Genomic DNA, 20,854 nt, shown 5'->3' on the forward strand with positions numbered 1-20,854 from the left:
AAGAAGGAACTGTGTGACAGTGGTTCTGCAACTCCTGCGTAAAATGCAATGCACCACACTCAGAAAAGGACATAGGAACCGAAAGTAGGACTTTGGCAAATTGGGGAACTTGGAATCTACAGCTCAAACCCTCACCATCTTCCATCTGACTTTGGAGACATGTATTAAAGTGTTCCTCTGAAGACCTCCACACCTCCAAGGTGCCTGTTGAACTCTAGAGCAATTCCTGCCATCTCATTAGCTATGAAAATGCCCTTGGCTGATAGGCTATGTAGACCAGGATGTATGATCTGGGGTGCTCTGATGAGACTTTTACATTCTGTATGGGAGAACAAAGGGATGCAGACATAAATCTGTGATTACATGGGCCACGTAGCAGCACAGGTGATGGTTCTGTAACCATGCTGGGTTATCAGGTTCAAGAGAAGAGATGAGCACTTGTATAATCAGCTATGTCACTAAAATTATCTGGGACAAGATGGACTAAAGGAAGGGGTTAATCCCTGACATGCTGAGGTCCTGCATGGGTGCTACACTGAGAAAACTGAGGGGCAGTTTCTGGAGGTTTCTTATCACATACCACAAGGATTTACAGACTTCCGTCCCTCACAAAGAGCCAGGTCCCTTTAGCACCTCTGAAAAATGGGGTGATTTTTATCTGGGTGAACAATTATAGATTTAGATGCTTGTAAGTTTAAAATACTGTCCAGCTTATGAATGAAGAAAAAAAAAATACTGTCCAATAATATGATTGTGAAATCAGGGGGTTTTGGGCAAGGTAAACTGTCATGTGTTAACTTGCTTCTAAAACCAAATTTGTCTTCTGTGTTTCTGTGGGAAATTAGAGGATGTTATAAACTGAGTCATGCAGTTATTGACTTTAGCAAGCATACAACTGATATAAATAGAGAAACACTGGTGAGCCTTAGACAGAAGAAGAAGAGATTGAGAGGTCTTCTAGCAAGGGCTGATACGACAGGGAGGCAAAGATGAAGACAAAGATCCTTCTTTTCCTTGTGTCACTATATGTTGCATGTTCCTCTGCTTTCCCAGTGATTCCAGAAAATGAAAAAGGAGACATGCAATTTGCTAAGGTAAGGACTACAGACAGAACTTAAGAAATTATTTATTGAGAAAATTAAGGTAGTGGTGCAGAAGTGATTTAGGATATTTTATTAACAACTCTTTGCATTTGAAAAGAAATGTTTATGATCTAAACTGTTGCTTTTTCTTCCCCATCAGAAATATCTGGAAAACTTTTATGATTTTAAAGAAGAGAAAAATTCTCTCTTTAAATCAAAGAACCTCAATCGCATGACTGACAAAATCCGAGAAATGCAGTCGTTCTTTGGACTAGAGGTGACTGGGGAGCTGAATCGTAAGACACTGGACATGATGAAGCAGCCTAGATGTGGAATACCAGATGTCCGTTCTTACAGCACCTTCCCACAGAGCCCTAGGTGGAAGAAAGAAGATGTGACATATCGGTAACATATATTAAAGCATGATTCTCTGTGCACCACTGGGAAGCTTTGTGAATGCTAGGCAGAAATAATGCCAACAGGTTCTTTACTATTCATTCCTGTATTTTTCCATATAAAAGCCCCACTCAGGATGAAAGGATGATGAACGTGGGGACTATTCATATACTCTGTTTTAGGCTTCCAAACAGTGATGAAAATACCAAAATAGGAGTTTACATTAGTTAGTTAACAGCCAACTAAATAATATACTCAGTGGATAGAAGGGATACAACTGAGAGTATATATTTGTTAGGATTTCTGAAAGATGTGACATAAAACTATGCAAACTTCCTCTGTTATGGAAGCAAATAATTTGAAAATAAACAACTCAAGATACATAAATAATAATAACCACGAATTAAAATATTTGTCCTTGAGACTATGTGCCCCAGCCACATGTGATCTGGTTGCTTTTAATTCCTTTCTCCTTATTTCACAGGATTTTGAACTACACTCCAGACATGCTACAAGCTGATGTAGAGGAAGCAATTGCAAAAGCCTTCCAGCTCTGGAGCAGTGTCACCCCTTTGAGATTCACCAGGCTCTACAGTGGTCAAGCAGATATAATGATCTCCTTTGCAGCTGGATGTAAGGGGACTCCCTTGCCTAGGAATGATAAGTATTTGTCACTTTTTCTTACAGAGGTGAAGAAAAGCATAACTTTTTTTCCTTTTCTTTTTAGTTCATAGTGACTTCTATTCCTTTGATGGTCCAGGAGGGACTCTGGCTCATGCCTACCCCCCCGGCAGTGGGCTCGGAGGAGATGCCCACTTTGACGAAGATGAAAACTGGACCAAATTTACAACTAATAATGGTAGGTAACCTTAAATATATATTGTGTTGCCTGTTTTTTATTAGACAGTGTTGCTTGAAGACACTGTAAAGTCACAGATCCCACGGCAGTAGTTCTAGTGCTTACAGATATGTAAAATCTCAGTGTAATTTAGTAAAATGATTCTGCATATTTTTTACCTGGGCTGAAGTTATGACAGTCACCTGAAGTTAATGCACAGACTGCTATTACAGCTCCAGTGAAGGAAATGAGATTAGCATGAAACAGCAATATTGGGTAATCATGACATTGTAAGGCAGGGAATTTTCACCCTCAGGTAATGACCTTAAAAGCTGTAATATATGGAGCTCTCCCTTTTTTTTTTTTTTTTGCAAATCTTTAACTTCTGCAAAGGAAAAAAAATCTTGAGTTTGTTGGTAAATACAGTCAAATATAACAGTCAAGTGTTCTGGTTTCTAGCCATGTCCAGGGATGATGCTGCATGTTACTGGTCTTTGTGAAGTAGTTACAAAGTGAATTCAATGTCATTTATGATTCCCAAAAGCTGACCGTGACTAAAATGTTCTCACCAGTTTTCAGTTGTAACTAACTTAGAGAAACTCTGATTCTTTGTTGGCAGGCAAATTTCTGTAACCTGAGCAAAAACTGTCCCCAGATTAGTTAAGCTGCAAGAAATAAATGTTTATAATTTGAAACTCATTTCTTCTCCAAGATGCCAGAGAACCTCTTAATTCAGACATAGTTAGATTTTGTTGTTTTATTAAGACTATAAATATTATCATGCATGAGAGGATAGTACCTGTATCCCACTGACATGCAAGAAAATTTATTTAGTGTTTGTTCTTTGTGATGAACTTTTTTTTAGGATACAACTTATTTCTTGTTGCTGCTCATGAGTTGGGCCACTCACTAGGTCTCGGTCATTCCAATGTCTTTGGCGCTTTGATGTATCCTATATATATGGCCAGGGATACAAGGGACTACAGGCTTCCTCAAGATGATATTGATGGCATTCAGGCCCTCTATGGTAAGCAAGAAGCATCATTTTTTGGTGGATGATGGATAAGCATTTATAATGAATTTTACCCGACAGCTAAAATGTACTGAAATTTCTACTGCAAGGATACCGAGGTTTCATTGCCTGGTATTATCTTGGGGCAAATCTCTTGGTTCATTTGTGGCTAAGAGTCTACATCTTCAAAATGGAATCTGTGGGCTGTATCCATGCCAGTAATTCAAAAGGTCTAAGAGTCTTTCTCCAATGATACCAGAGGAACAGCCTATGTCTGTAGTATTAAACACTCCTGCCTTCTACAAAAGGGTGGTCACATGCACAACTGCCTTTGGAAATGGTGTTTGCTCTACATTAACTCCTAAGCACATACTGTTTGAGAGACAAACAGCTTGTCAAGGCAAAACAATGCCAGAGACCATTTTAACAGTCAGCAGCACAGACAGCCAAGTTAAATTGCCCAGGAACTTTCCCTGGCATTAATTTACCAGTTGAGTTTTAACCTTAAGAAACCTCTGCATTTGGCTCCACATGGTGCATCCTGAGGCTCTACAACATGAAACACCCTAATTCACCTTTATTCTACACTTACCTATTTCCCAAAGGATCCCCCAGGGAACCTCCTGCACTTCCAACGAAAGCTCCTCCCCCACAAGAACCAACCAAAATCACACCTGCAGAAGCGCCAACTGAAATGTCACCCCGGGAAGAATCAACAGAAATGACACCCTCACAGACCCCCACAAGACCAGAAGACTGTGACCCTCATTTGACTTTTGATGCTATCACCACTCTCCGTGGGGAAATACTGTTCTTCAAAGGCAGGTAAGTGCTTTCATTTCTAGCAACACTTTTTTGTGGGACTTATAAAGGCAAGCCATAAAGTTCAGTTCAAGGAATTTATCTTCCCTTGGTTACAAAGGAAGATATTTCTTTCTGAAAGTATTAAGACAACTTTGCAAAATTTTACTAGCCCAGCTAGGCTGGGTGAGTAACATGGTTTACTGACAGGTGAGTAAAATGTTTTAAGCCATCATACATCCTCACCCATGTCTGTTAAAATTGTGCAAGGCTGAATAATCCCAGTTTCACGCCTCAGCCTGTAGCTGCTTCACATACTTCACCATCCTTATCACACCATCCTACGTGTGGGTTCAGGAAGCTGTAGAAAATGTCACTGGTGACTTTCAGTAGCACTCTGATCTAGGAGTTTCCACTGGACCACTGCCCAGTACTGTCTGTAGGGAGCCCCTGCTGTTACAGGTGTCCACTTTTGGGGCACTCTCTGACATTGGGCACTGCAGCGGGTTGTTGGCTGGGTACATCCACTTTGGTGAGGGAGAACAGCATGTCAGGGCCAGGGTTTCACCCACTGCTTGGGTTGGTAGTTGTGTTTTGATTAGACAAATTTCCTTTGATGATGTGTCTGATTTTCTTTCTAAAACACATGATCAAGAATCGTAGCTTAAAAACTTACTCATTTTCAGGGAAGGGGAGGAAGGAGCAGTTCCTGCTTAAACTGGGTTTTAACGTTTTTCTTGAGAATGTTTAATGAACATTTGTAACCAAGCTGAAATTAAGAACGCAGCTGTGCCTACCTGCACAGGACATGGTGAAAAGAAAGCTTCAACTGTCAGCACTACCACAGACATCACATGTTGTCTTGGGCTAGCTATCAGGGTGCCAGTGGAGAAGTCTACATGTCCACCAGCTCTAGGTGCCCCTGCTTGAGCCAAGGGGTTGGACAAGGTGCACTCCAGATGTCCCTTCCAACCTCAACCATTCTATGACCTCAGAGCAACCAGTAGTAAAGGCTAAATGTCTATGAGAGAGCAGGGCAATGTGAAGCACTACATCCCTTTTGGGATACAGACAGTAGGATTTAAAGTACTTTTCTGGGCTACTGATCTCCACGTGAAATACAGACAATGAAACACTGCTGTTTTCACTTCTATCAGCTATGTCTGGCGCAAAAGTCCATACTTCTCAAGCATTGAGCATGACACCATCTCCTCGTTCTGGCCGTCACTGGCAGCTGGTTTTGATGCTGCTTATGAGGTTGACAAGAAGGATCGAGTGATATTTTTTAAAGGTATTTCTCTTACATTTCCATCAGTCCATCAGTTATAGTAGTACTGCTAATGTTAGTTAATAAAAATGGAAGTAATAATATACTAATACTAATAGAAGATATTCTTAATATTTAAATCCATTTTCATTTTAAAAATGCTGTTACTGTCATTAACTAATGCTGCTTCACAAAAGCCCTGTACAATATGATATTGCTCTTTTTTTGTTGGTGAGAAAGAAGGTCATAGCTGAGACAAAATTGTCTACATTAGGTTATTTAAATACATTTTTAAAGGTGTCAGGCACACCTAGAAAATATGTTGAGTTTTAACTATTGAGTATATAATACTATAATGACTATAAAAAGTGGAAAGTTCAACAGCACTGAAATATTCAAATTAGGAAATACTCAAACGTAGGTGTTCCTGGCCATAGTCTCAGCTGGGGATTTGTGCTATTTTGTGGCATTTACTACATAGAAAGCTGTGGGGCTTTGATGAAAAGGAGCTCAGTCTCCTCAGGAATCCCTAATAACTTTTTCTGTTTTTCCTGCAGGCAACCAGTACTGGGCTGTCAGTGGCTACAGCATAGAGCCGGGCTTCCCCAAACCTATTCAGAACCTAGGCCTCCCCACCAGTGTCACGAAAATCGATGCAGCTGTTCATGATCAAATTACCAGTAAAATCTATTTCTTTGTAGGCAACAAGTACTGGAGGTAAGGTTTATTCCTCTTTTGTACAACAGATAATAAAAATAACTTTTACAATGTCAAGTTATATTAGTATTTGAATATTATCAGCCTTCTCAGCCAGTATTAAGCTGAAACTCAGAGTCAGTTACTCATGCCTTTTCAGAGAACAAAATCTGTAATACCTGAGATAAAGACAACTTCCATTTACTCTTACCAGTCTGTGATTAACAGACAAATGAGCTTTGTTTATTTTTACTCACCAAAAGGGTCGTCAGGCAATGGAACAGGCTGCCCAGGGAGGTGGTTGAGTCTCCATCCCTGGAGGTATTTAAAAGAAGGTTAGATGTGGTGCTTGAGGATATGGTTTAGTGGTGGAATTGGCAGTGATAGGTTGGTGGTTGGACTCGATCTTAAGGGTCTTTTCCAGCCTTAATGATTCTATGATTAGTATATTGATATAATAATATTAATAAACAATATTATTAATATTCATTATTTTATAATATAAAGTTGACAATATTAATATTAATATACTATTATAAAATAATATTATTATTAATAAAAGAGTATTACATGAACTTAGTATAAAAAGATAATGTGAGTAGACTGTCATCATGTCATGTATCCATTCAGTAGGTATTAAGCGGAAGAAGTGAAATGTAAAAATGACAAATCTATCAAGAAGGTTATGGAAGGAGATTAAAATATTTACTTTTTAAGAAACAGTTCAGTTAAGCAACATTAGCCCTAACAATTAATCTGTAATATTATCTTGAAAGGGTATTATTACACCAGAAGTCTACATTGCACTCACATGGTCACTTCATAGATTGGATGCTGTAAAATTAAAATATTCAGTTTGAATAATTATTTAAGTTTATTGCTCAGTATAAGCCCCATCCAGCCTTATTATCAATCTCAGGGAATGGAAGTGAATTATTTAGTTTGATGATCTGAAACAGCCTTGCATAGGCCACTAAAGATGTAAATATTCACACAGCCAGGATTTATGCAGTTCTATGAGATCACAGATGCTCGCAGTTACTGGATTTTCAGCTGAGAGTAGGCTTATTTGGTAAAAATTCCACCTGGTTTCAACACTGAACATCACATGCTTTTTTTCTTGTTTTCATGCAATTTCTTTATTTAGTTTCAATGAAAATACCCAATCAATGGAAAGGGGATATCCAAGAAAAATAGCAGCTGACTTCCAAGGAATTGGCCACACGGTTGATGCTGCCCTTCAGAAAAATGGTAAATAAATTAAAATGTAAATAAAAACAAAACAAAAGACCACAAACCGAAGTCAAAATAGTGTATATTTCAAATACATATATAAATATGAAATGTTTGTTCTGATTTTTAAAAAATCTCCCAAGAAAATAACAAGTATATATCAATAGCTGTACAAAAGGGAAATATTAATTTGCCAATATTTTGTCCTTCCAATTCCAGGACATTTCTACTTTTTCCATGGATCAAACCAGTACGAGGTTGACATCAAGAACAAGAAACTCATCCGTAAAATGAAGAGCAACAGCTGGTTTAATTGCTAGAAATACTAAGTAATGGTGCAGGGCTGTATTTGTACCAGAAATGTTTCTTCATATTCTTGGTTATAAACAATATCATTCAGCTGTTACTGTGCATCTGAGTCTGAAATGATGGCCTTTGATAATTCTAATTTAAAGCCTTAAAATGTAAAACTTAATGTACAGTTTTAATTTATTTTGTTTCCAACTATTTATTAACAAACTTGTTTTTCAGTAATAAAGTATTTTCCTTGAGTACAGCAGCATTTTGTGTTCTGGTTTGGTCCACTGGAGACAAGGCATCTGATATAACCACATACAAGCCTGAATGGCACCAGGACCCCACCGCCATTTTTAGCAGGGCTCAGTGTCCATACGGGGGAAGTTAAAGAGAAGTAGAAGTTGGTGGGCAGTTTTGACAGGCAATAGGACCTGGGAGACAGAGGAGGGAAACAAAGATACTCAGGAACAATGTGGGGGGAGAAGGAAGAGGTAGGAGGACATCCTACACAATGGTGGGTGTGGGTCTTTTTTGCGGGCAGAGTCGTTGGTACAGCAGGACATGAGAGACTGGAGAGAAGAACAGGTGTCCAGTATAGGGATGGAGGCGGTACACAGGAAGGGTGGGAAGTGATAGAGGTATGGTCATGGGGTCCCAGGGAGTCAGGGGATTACCCCTGCTGAGCTGGGACCATGTCCCATGGGAATGGAGTCAGACCTGATGGTCCAATTCGCAATGCTGGTCAAGAAACCACTGACAAGAATCACTTTCCAGAGCAAACCACCCAAACAAAGAAAAAATCCCAGAATTTTCATGTAGCTACCAGACATGAATCCTCCAGAGGAAGAGTGGTCTCTTTTGTTAGAGACACTGATAAAAGCATGTGCCCTTCCTCCACCCACCCTGTTTGGGTTCCCCTTATAGGGCAATAGCTCAGTGACCTAAACATCCCTTGAGTGATGATGTGATTGGACAAGGAAGTTGACTCCTTATTGCTATTCCTCTTTCTCTAGCAGAATTGGCAAAGGCAGCAAGGGATAGGAATGGCTGTTGAGGACAGTCTTCCATTTACCACAGCTCAAACCCCATTAGGCAGAGGTGAGATTTACTCCCGGTCTTCTGCACAGGGCAGATCCCTCAGACGTCTGGTCAAAACACCTAGTAACATCTATCACACCATCCATCAGGGCCAGAGGAAGCCATGTGTCTCCCAGTATACACACAGACCCACTGTGCTAGCAGGCAAGAACGAGGACAGGCAGCTGAGAGGCTGCCATGTCTGATCTTGGAAAACCTCATCTGCCATTTTCTGCTCGTTCATGCATGCTTTGTGCCATGCTAGATATGCACTGACCACCACTAAAGCAAGGCCTAAAACCAACCTAGGTGAGAAATTAAGCCATGAATCTCAGCAGGACTTAAAATTCAAGTAGGGACTGAACAGTTCAGCATTGCCCCAAGGGCAGTGGTACTCCATGGTGACGTCATGGACTGACAAGTGGGTGAGCTCACCTGGCAGCAGTCCGGGCAGGGCAGAGACACAGGAAAACTGGTGTTGCCCCAACATCTCCCAATATCTTTCTCAATAGCTTGTGCTGTGTAAACAGCCTGTCCAGAATAAACTTCAGTGCAAGGACTTTAGATGCCTCCAGGGTTAGGCAGGGTGCTTGTGAGTACTGCTTGTACATAAGTAATGGAGTTAATTCCCTTTGATTTTAAAAGTGCCTACACACTTTGATATCCTAACTAGATACCTTCTTGATTATGACAGTGTATTTTGTTTGCATGGCAAGGTTTTGGTAGTGGGGGGGCTAGAGGGGTGGCTTCTGTAAGAAGCTTTTATAAGATTCCCCTGTACCCAAGAGGACCAATGCCAGCCAGCTTCAAGAGGGACCCTCTGCTGGCTAAGGCTGAGCCCATCAGCTTAGTGGTAGAACCTCTGGGATAAGGGATTTAAGAAGTGGGTGGGCAGGGGTGGGAACCCAAACAAAAAACTGGTGCAACTGCAGCCAGAGAGAAGAGTGAGAATATGTGAGAGGAACAACTCTGCAGACACCAAGGTCAGTGAAGAAGGAGGGGGAGGAGGTGGTCCAGGTGCCAGAGCAGAGATTTCCCTGCAGCCTCTCGTGAAGACCATGGTGAGGCAGGCTGTCCCCCTGCAGCCCATGGAGGACCCCACGCCAGAGCAGGTGGATGCCTGAAGGAGGCTGTGACCCCATGAGAAGGCCATGCTGGAGCAGGTTCCTGGCAGGAGCTGTGGACCCATGGAGAGAGGAGCCCACGCTGGAGCAGGTTTGTTGGCAGAACTTGTGACCCCATGGGGGACCTGCTCTGGAGCAGCCTATTCCTGAAGGACTGCACCCTGTGGAAGAGACTCACGCTGGAGCAGTTCGTGAAGAATTACAGCCCATGGGAAGGACCCACACTGGAGAAATTAATGTAGGACTGTCTCCTGTGGGAAGGACCCCACACTGGAGCAGGAGAAGAGTGTAAGAAGTCCTCCCCCTGAGGAGGAAGGAGCGGTAGACACATGTGATGAACTGACCACAACCCTCATTCCCCATCCCCCTGCGGTGCTGAGAGGGAGGAGGTAGAGGAAATTGGGAGTGAAGTTAAGTCTGGGAAGAAGAGAAGGATCAGGGAAAGATGTTTTAAGATTTGGTTTTATTTCTCATTACCCTACTCTGATTTGATTGTTAATAAATTAAACTAATTTCTCCAAGTCGAGTCTGTTTTGCCCTTATCTCAACTCATGAGCCTTTCATTATATTTTCTCTACCCTGTCCAGCTGAGGAGGGAGAGTGATAGAGCAGCTTTGGTGGGCACCTCTCATCCAGCCAGGGTCAACCCACCACAGAAGTCTACCTTCAGAAATCAGGCCTTTAGACTCTGGTTTTTGGCTGACACCTGAAAATGATTAAAGAGGAACCAAAAAGAACATTTCAGCAATGGCAAAGCAGAACACTGACGATGTTTATGATGACTCACCTTGGCTATTATATTAGCTTATTTCTCGTTCGTAAGGCTGGTACTGTTTTTTAGTTATGATTTCAAGGAAACAGCTAAACTAAAATACTCCCCCCACCTCCAGATATTAATTAGCTTAAAATACCAGTATCTGAAAAATGAATGATGTTTGCTTGGCTGTGAAGGAGAATCTAGAAAGTGTCCTGTGTTTTGGTCTAACCTGGACCATAAATAGAAGACAGCATGTATTTCACCTGGACAAGGGGATTGGTGAGATGTGTTAACCATGGATTTTCCATTTGTACTTCTGCTTTATTAATGTCTTAAACTTTAGGAACAAAAGAACACTTGGTTTGGGAAAAGCAATGAAATTCCTGGCAAGTGGTATAATAATACGAAAACCAGACGGGTTTGGAAACATGAGTGCTGGAGCTGCCTGTCTACACTTAGTGGGCAAGAGAAGATTTCTTGTAACCATGATTTTGTTATAACTCATAAGTGATTGCTGGAATTAAAGACCTCTTGGATACCAGCAGGGGAAATTTGTTCATAAACAAAATTTCAAGTACTCATCCTCTATGAATATGAACTTTCCCTGGAGTCTGAGACTGGGCATGCAAAAATACAGATACACAAAGAAAACCCAGTTACGTCTGAAATTCTTGATGGCACAACAGTTGTCCCAGACCTAATCTCTTGCACATGAAAACTGAGGCAAAAAGTCTTAATGACTTCACTGACAGTTTAATAGGCCCCTTATGGAGTATTAGCTGTGCGGTCTTGTAACAGTACATACTATCACAAAAATGTCAGAAGCACAAGAAACAAAAAGAATCTGGAGAACACCTGCTCTCCTGGCACTTCAGTTACATGTACTGGGCACTTCTAAATGCTACAGCAAAGCCAGGGGCTCCAGTTCTGGATATCCTACAGTTCAGTCACGAGCACTTGCTACTTGGCTGGAAGACTGGTTTAGTCCCACTAGCAGCAGCAGTCATATATTGTTTTTTGGGAAGGAGAATGAGTGTGTTACACAGAGGTCTTCAGAAATGTTGTGACAAGGATCTTCTGCATTTCCTCCTCCTGGCCTGATTTTTCAAGGCAGTTGCTGTGGTTGCAGTGGAAATTTGGAAATATATATCTAATGCTGTTCTCTGTGCCCGGGATTTAAGATCTTCCTGGGCAGATTTTGCATACACAGCAAGACTCTACTCACAGGGACAGACAGCACTGCCACAAGCAAGGAGAAAATGAAGAATTAAGCTGCCAGGAGGCCCTGAATACTCAGCACTGGGGAGCAAGGGTGACCTTGTGTGCAAGCTGACTGAGACAATAGGGGCACTGTCAGTGAATAAGCATTACTGTGCTGGAAACAGATGACTGTTATATAAAAGCCAGAAGTAGGTCACACACTCATCTTCATCAGTAATATGATATTTTTGAGGCTAGGTTTGTGTAGCCAGGTCTGAGGGTTTGCAGCACAGCCAGCAAGGAGGTGCCAAAGGCACTCAGTTAAGCACTGCACATCAGCAGCACAGGCAGAAGCTGCAGTTTTGCAGCTCAGAAGCTTCCTGTACACAGGCTTGCTCTTCCAGGTTTTGGCCAGGGGTCCTACACTGCTACCAGAGTCCAGCCTGGCCAGGACACTGAGGGTGCATAAAGCAGCAGAGTGGGGCAGTTTCAAGCTCCATGTAATTAAGCCCTTGCCCTTTGCAGAACAAATTAACTTAACTACATCCTGTTGAGGCTCTATGAGATGCTTTTTCACTTTACTTTTCTCTATACTATAGTATTCATTTGTTTTTAAATATGTAAACTGTACATTAACAACAATCTTGCCAAAAAATGAGCAAATTTTAACACCTCTCATCAGTGTTACATGTATTTCTCTGGTACAGCTAGCAGATGTTGGGGCTATGGGAACGCATCCAAGGCAGAATATTGATAAGGGCAACCTTAAGAGAATATCCAGGCACTTTTAAAGGTTGAAAGATGGAGAACATAGCAATTCTCACACTCACTTCTTTAAGTCAAAACAAGAGATTGTCATTATATGTTGTACTACTTTTGGATGAAGTAACCTCAAAGGATTACATCAAAGAAGATCTCTGGGGTTATGGCATTTTCTTCATAAAGCATATTCTACATGACTGAAAAATACTTGAAAAAGTGATTGATCGCTTGAGGGCAATGGTGAATGGTATCAAGAAAACTTAGAAAGAGATTGACAGAGTAGCAAAAGGAAGCATTTGAGAAGGCTGCTGATCAGAAAACTGTATAAATTTAATCAAAACCTTCCTAGTGGTTTTGATGGCTTCTAATGGCCCTTTCATTAGAAAGAAAGATAAGTGAGGAAAGATTATCAAGTCTTACAGGCTGGAAAGTTAATTCTTTCCTCTAGAACCATAGATACACTCTACACATAGAGACACTGTGTGGGAAGAAAAAAAATTTGGAAAGCTATAGTGGGGCCGTAAGTACCAGAAGCTATTTCTGCAGAGAGGTGTTGTGCGTGTGTAAGCTGCACAGGAGAACTCTGCACCCAATTTTTAGATTCATCTCATCCACTCACTTAGGGGCACCTAACATAACTATGTGAGTAGAGTCATTATCAAAAGCTACCTGAGGGGATCGCTTCCCCTTGGCTCAGCTGCCCCAGTTCTGTGTTGTTCCCTGAGCCTGTCCATCTCCTTCCGGGACCAGGGAGGGGGCCTCTGCCCTAACATGAATGCCTTGGTTAGGTGTCTGCTCTCAGGGTAGGAATTCAACCCTCAGTGACCAGACAACCCCTGCAGAGTCCCACAGGCCTTGCCAGGGTCTGGCCCTGTTTCAGCTGCCCAGACTTAGCAATCCCCCATTTCCTTTTGTGGATGGCCGCAAGGGATCGTTCCGGTACCAACACAGCGCTCTTCAGCAGGAAACAATTTCAGCAAATATCTCAGGGGTACAATGTATTTATAATCTCTCCTTTCGCAGCTCTATTATCCTGCCAGCTCTGTGGAAGTGGGTTTATTTCTCTGCACATGCGACATCCCACCTGCCCTGCAGTTTTGCAGGTGTACCCTAAACCCTGTTTCAGCCCCCCCCCCCGAAGTCTCAGATACAGAAGGCTGTTTTCAATGGCAGTAGACATCTCTCTTCAGGATTCCCAGGGCCTTCACCATCACCTCTGCATTGTCCTTATTCGTGGCAGTGTGTGGAGGGTGTGATTGGACATGGGGGAAAAGTAGACTCAGTGTAAGAGTAGACCTGATGTTGAGTCTCAGCAGTTCTTACCACCAACAGCAGACATGGAGAACAGAGAACCCTCTCCTCTGACTGGGAAAGCCATCAAGGAGTTTGACCCAAAAACCTCAGGGCTTTTTAAAACCTTATAGTAAGTATAAAGAAGGATACTGCGAAATATGAAGTAATTAGGCGTTTCTCTGAGAACAGTGGAAACTGCTGAATAAAAGTGACATGCAAACACCTTGGCTCAGTTTTTATAATGTGTTTAGCTATGCTGAGAAAAGTGTTTTCATTTTCTTGTGGGCCTTCTACATTTTCCTGCACCAAAAGTAAGTTTCATCCAGGTAAGAACTGTACCAAAGGAAAACTGTATAAACAAAGCATTACTTCATCAAACAGGGAGTTACAGCACTGACCTTTTAATTTTGAAAGACTCTAACAAACGGAAAGATGATGGCACTATAATAGCCTCCAAAAGTACATGTTCCTGTATAAACAACTACAAAAAACCCTAGAAAACCAATTCTGTACTTGTAGGCTACAGTCCTGTAACCTTGAATGTTACTGCCTTTCATTCTGTGAACGTTTTTCCCTTTAGATATCTCAACAACCAATTTGAAATCATGAACTTCGAAAGGAAAACATTAACGAGAGGTGCTTTAAGTTTTTGGAGAGTAAGACTACATTTTAATAACTAAAAGGTTAATGAGCTTATTACAAAGATCCACAGGTTTATTATCGCCTCATTAATTATATTTCCGTGTTGCAAAACCCGCACAAGAGTGGAACTGGATTAAAAGAGCACCAACCTTTTTTTTTATGGTAAAAAAATTGCTTTGCATGTGTTTTGTTGCTAACTAGAAATTGTGGGAAATAATGAGTCAAAGATTGGAAAGCTTTACAAAGCAAACAAATACTATATAAAGGTGAAGCAGGTGTGCTTCGCATTACCAAGAAGACTTTTCTAAAGGCTAGTGAAAATGAGAATTTCTCCTGTTATTATGTGCAGCACTTTCTTGTGCTTTTCCTGCAGATACAAGGCAGAAGAAGGCATGCAGCTTATCCAGGTGAGGAAGGTAGACCTCTGGGGAGGAGATCTTTAGCAACTGTTGAGCATCCATTGCAGTCCCCCAAACTAGTATATAATAGCCGAGGAGCTAGTTCTGCAAACTACAGTAGAGTGAATAAAGTGATTGACTATTTCTCAAAATAGAGGGGACTGCATTCTATACCATGATGACAAACACTTCTTTAACTTTGACTCATCCTTGGTTTATTTTTTTGTAGAGAAAAATTAAAACCGATGATGCATTCACTTATGTGTTGATTCTACATATAATTAAACACCTGAGTCAGTCTATATTTTATTTGTAGTTCAGGTGGAAATGTGGTTATGTGAACTCCGGCATTATGAGACATTAACTCTTCATAAAATACGGATATTATTTTGAATTATTATGGTCAAAAAACGTGGGAAAATGAGATATTACTGCTGAAATTTTGTATTCAGTCATATATTTCTAACAGCTTCTGCACTGCCTGCTCTAAAGGACTCAGGGTAACACTAGAGCACAGGATAAGTGCAGGGTACATTACCAGAAAATAATCTATTTATTAAACAAATGCTAATTTTTAATGTATTCTGCATAAACCACAATTATTAGTGTTAATATAGTGCAAAACACTATCATTAAGAGAAAAGTATTCATAAAGGCTTTAACAGACTCTATTAACTGTGCTCCCACAGAACAGAGAGAAAAGGAGCAAAGGTACATGTCTGAAGTGGTGTTAGTATAAATTTTTAAGACCTTCAAAAACAAACACTATTGACTGTCCTAAAATCCCTTTTTTTAAAATTTTATTTTATTAGAAGTACCTGGAAAATTACTATGGCTTTAAGAAAGATGGGTAATCTTTCATCTGGAAAAGTAATAGTCCAATGACACCAAAAATAAAAGAAATGCAGGAATTCTGTGGGTTGGAGGTGATAGGGAAACTGGATTCTGGCACTTTGGACCTGGTACAGAAATGTTGCTGTGGATTCCCTGAGACAGCTGGGTTTTCCACCTCTGCAGAGGAGCCAAAATGGGCAAAACAAGTTCTGACATACAGGTAATTACAATGGAATTCTTAATTTAAAGACAGTGTGTTACACAGTGTAAGCTGTAAGAACACGTCTGCTTTTCTACCTTTTATTTTAAAGGATGTTAAACTACACACCAGACCTGTGTCCAGAAGATGTCAATGCAGGGATCAAGAAAGCGTTGTTTGGAGCAGTGTGACCACACTGCAATTCATCAGGAAGGACAGAGGTGATGCAAACATAATGATCTCCTTTGCAGCTAGAGGTAAAACTCTACACAACCATCGTGAGTTGTTGCCAAGTTACTGTCTGTATGGAGCAGCTGACCTGAAATGCTAATGATTTCTTCTCATAGATAGTATGTGCGAAGTTAAGGGGTGGGTTAAACAAGCAGCCAGAAAAACACAGTTCCTGCTCAATGTAATGATTTCATTATTTTTCTTTCTGACCAGAATTTCATCTTCAACTGATTTTCCCATAACGTCTTCACTTGCTTAGACAAGCAGTTCTGAAAACTGCTGAACTACCCTATGTCCTTCATGTTTTCAGGACAAATTAAAAGACACAGCTCTGCTATTATGTGTTTTGTTCATTGTTTTCATGTACAAACCTGTTTTATGTTGCTGTCCGTGCATTTGGCAATTCATTAGGACTTTTCCATTCCAAAGACCCCAATGCTCTGATGTACTCAGTTTATAGGAAATTGGACCCTTCAGAATTCCCTCTTCATCAGGATGATATTAATGGCATTCTGTACCTCTATGGTAATTCACAATTATTAATCAACTAGTGCTTATAATTTCAAAAACTTTGGAATACCTTTCAGTGACATTTTTGTATACTGGATTTACCTGAATGAGTTCTCACTTTAATTTCTTCCATAAACTGCTTCTTTTAGGACCATCTTCTAACACACACATTAGCCAAAGGGAATCTACCAAGATAAAAGACCCAACCGAGTCAAAAGATTCTGCACTGCCAAGCATGTGTAACCCCGATTTAACTTTTGATGCTGTCACCATTTTCCATGGAGAAATAATATTCTTTAAAGACCATCAAGTCAGCTTCCTGAAAGTAAAATAGCTGGATATTATTTTTAAATCATGCCCTGCAGCATTTAAAAATAATTTTACCCAGGATATCAGCCATTGTAGGCGGGAAGTCGAGACAGGGAATTAGGATAAGAGGGAGGCAAATACAAAGAGGGTGGTGGAGGAATTGAGAGAGATAAGTATAAGGAGGAAGATCAACTTTGAAACAATATGCTTTGAACAGGATGGGGAAAGATAGCTCCTCTGAAAACATGGGCTGTTTTCACTTTAGGCTGTAAGCAAGTCCCAAGTCTTTGGCATCTGTGAGAGTTCAGCTTTGGCAAAAGACAGCCCTGAGACACTCAGCACTTCCATTGCTGTCCTTGCTTCGAGTTCTGACATAATACCCGCTTGAAAAGCCCCCATAGTGGTGATTTAGTATAATAATTACAGGAAATAGTAATAGATTCAGTGGTAAATTCAGGCAAACTGTCCCTCTCCACGGCATGACAGCCCAAAGTGTTGAGGAGAAGGGGTAAAAGAGCTGATTCCCCTCCTTTTCATGTGGCAGGGATGTGCTTCCCCTGCTTCAGACCCTCCCCAAAATCAACATTAAAGTGAGTTTTCACCTCATGGTTTGGAGTCCACGAGGCCAGTAAAGTGTTATTTTGCAGAAGATCTTCATGCACACCAACTGTTTCTCTAAGCTGGTGTTAGTAACCCCAGAGTGAGGTTTCATTCCCAAAGTCTTACCCCATACCGGCCATGTGAGCCAGGTCACTCTAGGATCCCTTTCTGCGTAAGGGAAAATAATAACAGTTTTGACAAAACAGTTCATCTGACCTATTTTAGATGTCTGCATCAAGATGAGAGGAATACCAACGTGGAAATAACTTTCCATTGGCATTACAGGGTGCTTAGGATGACTAACTTAGGGTACATGGCTGGGTTTAGTCAGATATATCCTGGCCTAGTTGCCATGATGTGGTTTCATGCATTCATGTGTGTGAATGCCTGATTTTATTTAAAACCTGTTCTATATTTACGTAAGGCATTTTTGGCACTAGCATCCTGCAGCCAGAACAGCTGATTTTAATTTAATATCTTCATTCTGGCCATGGCTGCCATCTGGTGTTGATGCTGCATATGAAATTCCTGAAAAAGATGAAACTATCAATTTTAAAGGTAAAAAGTTGTCCTTTCATTTTCCTATGTTGTCTTTCCAAGTAGCCTTGAGAGTTTGTGTCTGGCTTAAAAAACACTTAAGCTCTTTCTGTAGGATTCCACAAGCATTAATTTAGTCCAATAAATTGGTGCATTTCAATCACAGGGATAACAAAAATATTATCCAAGATAAGGAATATGTATCTTTTTTTTTTCCTGCCAAAATAAATGTAACTATTTTCCTTATTTTCTGAAAAATCATCTATTGAATTTAAAAATGATAACACATGCTTCCTTCTAGCTTGTGGAAAATTAGTATAAGTATGAAGGAAGACTGAAACTTTAGCTTTCATAAAAGGTGTGAAGAACTATTCTTACTTTTTTTTTGGACTCTAGAACTAGTATGTGGAATATTTTCAAGTAACCAGTATTTTCTTTCTGCATTTTTTCTTTAAAAGATTAACTTTCATGAAAAGGACTGTGTTATTCCCACATGAAGATTCTGATACCATGTTTTCATCACCTTTTCTTGAAAGTGAATTAATTCTGATTGTAGGAGGTGATACCATTCTTCCTGGATACCCCCGAAAAGACTGCTCCCTGGGCTTTTCAAAGGATGTTACCAAAATTGATGCTGCTTTTTATAATGGAAATGAGAGGAAAACGTATTACTTCATAATGGACAAATTTTGGAGATAATATTTCCTGTGTTACTTTCCAAAATAGGAGCAAACATAATCACATGATCGGTATCCTGTCATGATTTAGGACGCATTAGTCACAGAGTTAGGCAACCTCTTTCAGTGTCACAGCTGGTTATGGAAAAATATTTGAAAGGGAGGCGAAAGAGTGCTTTGAGCTTTCCTTTTAATTTATTTAATTATTTAACAATTATTTTTCTTTCTTTTTGTTTGTTTGTTTGTTTGTTTGTATTTAATTGGCTTGGGGAAAAAAAAGCCATCCTACAGCTCCACAGGGCAGCTCAGGAAATCAGTCAGAACCTCGCTATAACAAAAACGTTTCTGTGGGGTAAGGAGTATCCCAGCCTTTTTCCAGTTACCAACAGATAGTTTCATAAAGTTACTGATAAATGCCATGTACTGCAAAGAATTATCTGCTGTGCATGGCTATTATTTCCTCTTTTCAATCCAATCCCTACTGCTCAGGTTTGAGTTACAAGACACATATTTCTAACAACTGAAGGAGGTGCCCCTATAACAGAAGCAATATATAACTTGAATTTTTGCACATGAATGACACAACTTCTCTCCTTCCTGCCACCACAATGCCCAAGTCATTTTTCATACAGGGATCATCCTGGAGTAATTATTCAGCTACATATTTGTAGTTTAAGCAGATAAGGCTTCCATATTTTAGTTCAGACTCTCATAGCTTGAAGGACTTCAGCTAAGCAGTTCATCTGACCATTCAATCTCTTACTGAGCAAAGGTATCAGAAGGATAATGCTTTCAGAAGCCTTCTTATTCCAGCACTGATAGATACACTGCACTTCACTAAACATGTAACAGCCTGCTATAAGTAACTTAAGTAAAATGACTTAAACTAACTTATAACTTAAGAAAAAATCAGATTTTTCCTGATAAACATTTCTTACAGGGGCAGAATATGAAAGCAATCTTTTTGTAATCTTACAAATCTAACTTATGTTTGAAATAAGGTTATCTACCTCTCCTTTGGGTACCACCTCTTAGAAAAAATATTTAGCAGATTTATTATGATGGTTCAAATATTAGGTATTCTTAGACATATCTTGAGCTTAATGTAAACAGAAGCAATTCTTCCAGTGCAGCTAATAGAGTAATAAATATTTATGGCACATGGTATCTGTCTCGATGTTACCTAAATGATACGATAGTCTTCAGTGAACTCAGTTACCTGTTGGTGGGTAGAAGGTAATGAGCAGTTTTCATTGACACGAGTTCAGTTCTCTCAGTTATAATAAACAGAAGCCCGTACTGATAAGAGATGCATCTCCAGGAATTAATGGGAAGGTTGATGCTGTTTTTCAACATAGAAGCGAGTAACTGATCTTAAAATCTGTATGAAATGCTCAGGATCATAGGGCTCAGAGTGCTTGGACAGAGGGAGACACTTCTAAATGCTGCTTATAGCCCTTAGGATGACCAACAAGATCCTGAAATAGTCACATAACATTCCCATGCTTAATTTAATCCCCTTGAAAAATAGTGATGATATACATTTGTGACAGCTTCACAGCTGGAAAGGACAGCTCTAAGGGACAGATTGATATATCTGCATTCATGTTGACATGCACCTCACACCATGAAGAGCACCTCTCAAGATAGTGACATCTTAACAACATAAGGTCTACCTGCTGTGAGCAATGCTATCACAGCCTGGCCCTCTGACATAAAATCACACTGCTTTGAGAATAATAATTGGCACTAGCTTCTCCTGCCTGAGGGAGAATGTTACATAGGCAGGGAGATGCTGGAACAGACTCAAGGGTACATCCACACTGCCAAAGGGCACAGCTGCTTCTTTTCACTCTTCCTGTTGCACATCACCCTACACAGAGCATACCAGCCAGGAGTCCATGAGGAAGAGCATTTCTGTTCCTAGAGCTAGGATTGCTTTTAACCAGTTTTAGTTATTTCAAAGTTAAGCAAGCAGGCTAATCAAAGCTACCGCTCATAATTACAGAGACAGACAGGAGCTCCAGAGAGCAATCCCTCCCAGCCAGGACAGGAGCAGAGGGACACATTGGCATTTAGTGG

General features: G+C 40.4%; 1 protein-coding gene and 1 pseudogene across 1 annotated transcript; both read left to right on the forward strand.

Annotated features, from left to right (window-relative positions):
- Positions 1–989: 989 nt before the first annotated feature.
- On the forward strand, positions 990–7,645 carry LOC104045435 (stromelysin-1). The gene is made up of 10 exons (XM_009505441.2): positions 990–1,094; positions 1,243–1,487; positions 1,963–2,111; positions 2,206–2,337; positions 3,182–3,343; positions 3,934–4,153; positions 5,287–5,420; positions 5,954–6,113; positions 7,240–7,343; positions 7,545–7,645. The coding sequence occupies exons 1-10, from the start codon at positions 990–992 to the stop codon at positions 7,643–7,645; spliced, it is 1,512 nt and encodes a 503-aa protein (XP_009503736.1).
- Positions 7,646–15,756: 8,111 nt separating this feature from the next.
- Positions 15,757–20,140, forward strand: LOC104045536 (stromelysin-1-like; annotated as a pseudogene).
- The last annotated feature ends 714 nt before the right edge of the window (positions 20,141–20,854 follow it).

Source organism: Phalacrocorax carbo, chromosome 1 (assembly GCF_963921805.1).
Source record: "Phalacrocorax carbo chromosome 1, bPhaCar2.1, whole genome shotgun sequence".
NCBI lineage: Eukaryota > Metazoa > Chordata > Aves > Suliformes > Phalacrocoracidae > Phalacrocorax > Phalacrocorax carbo.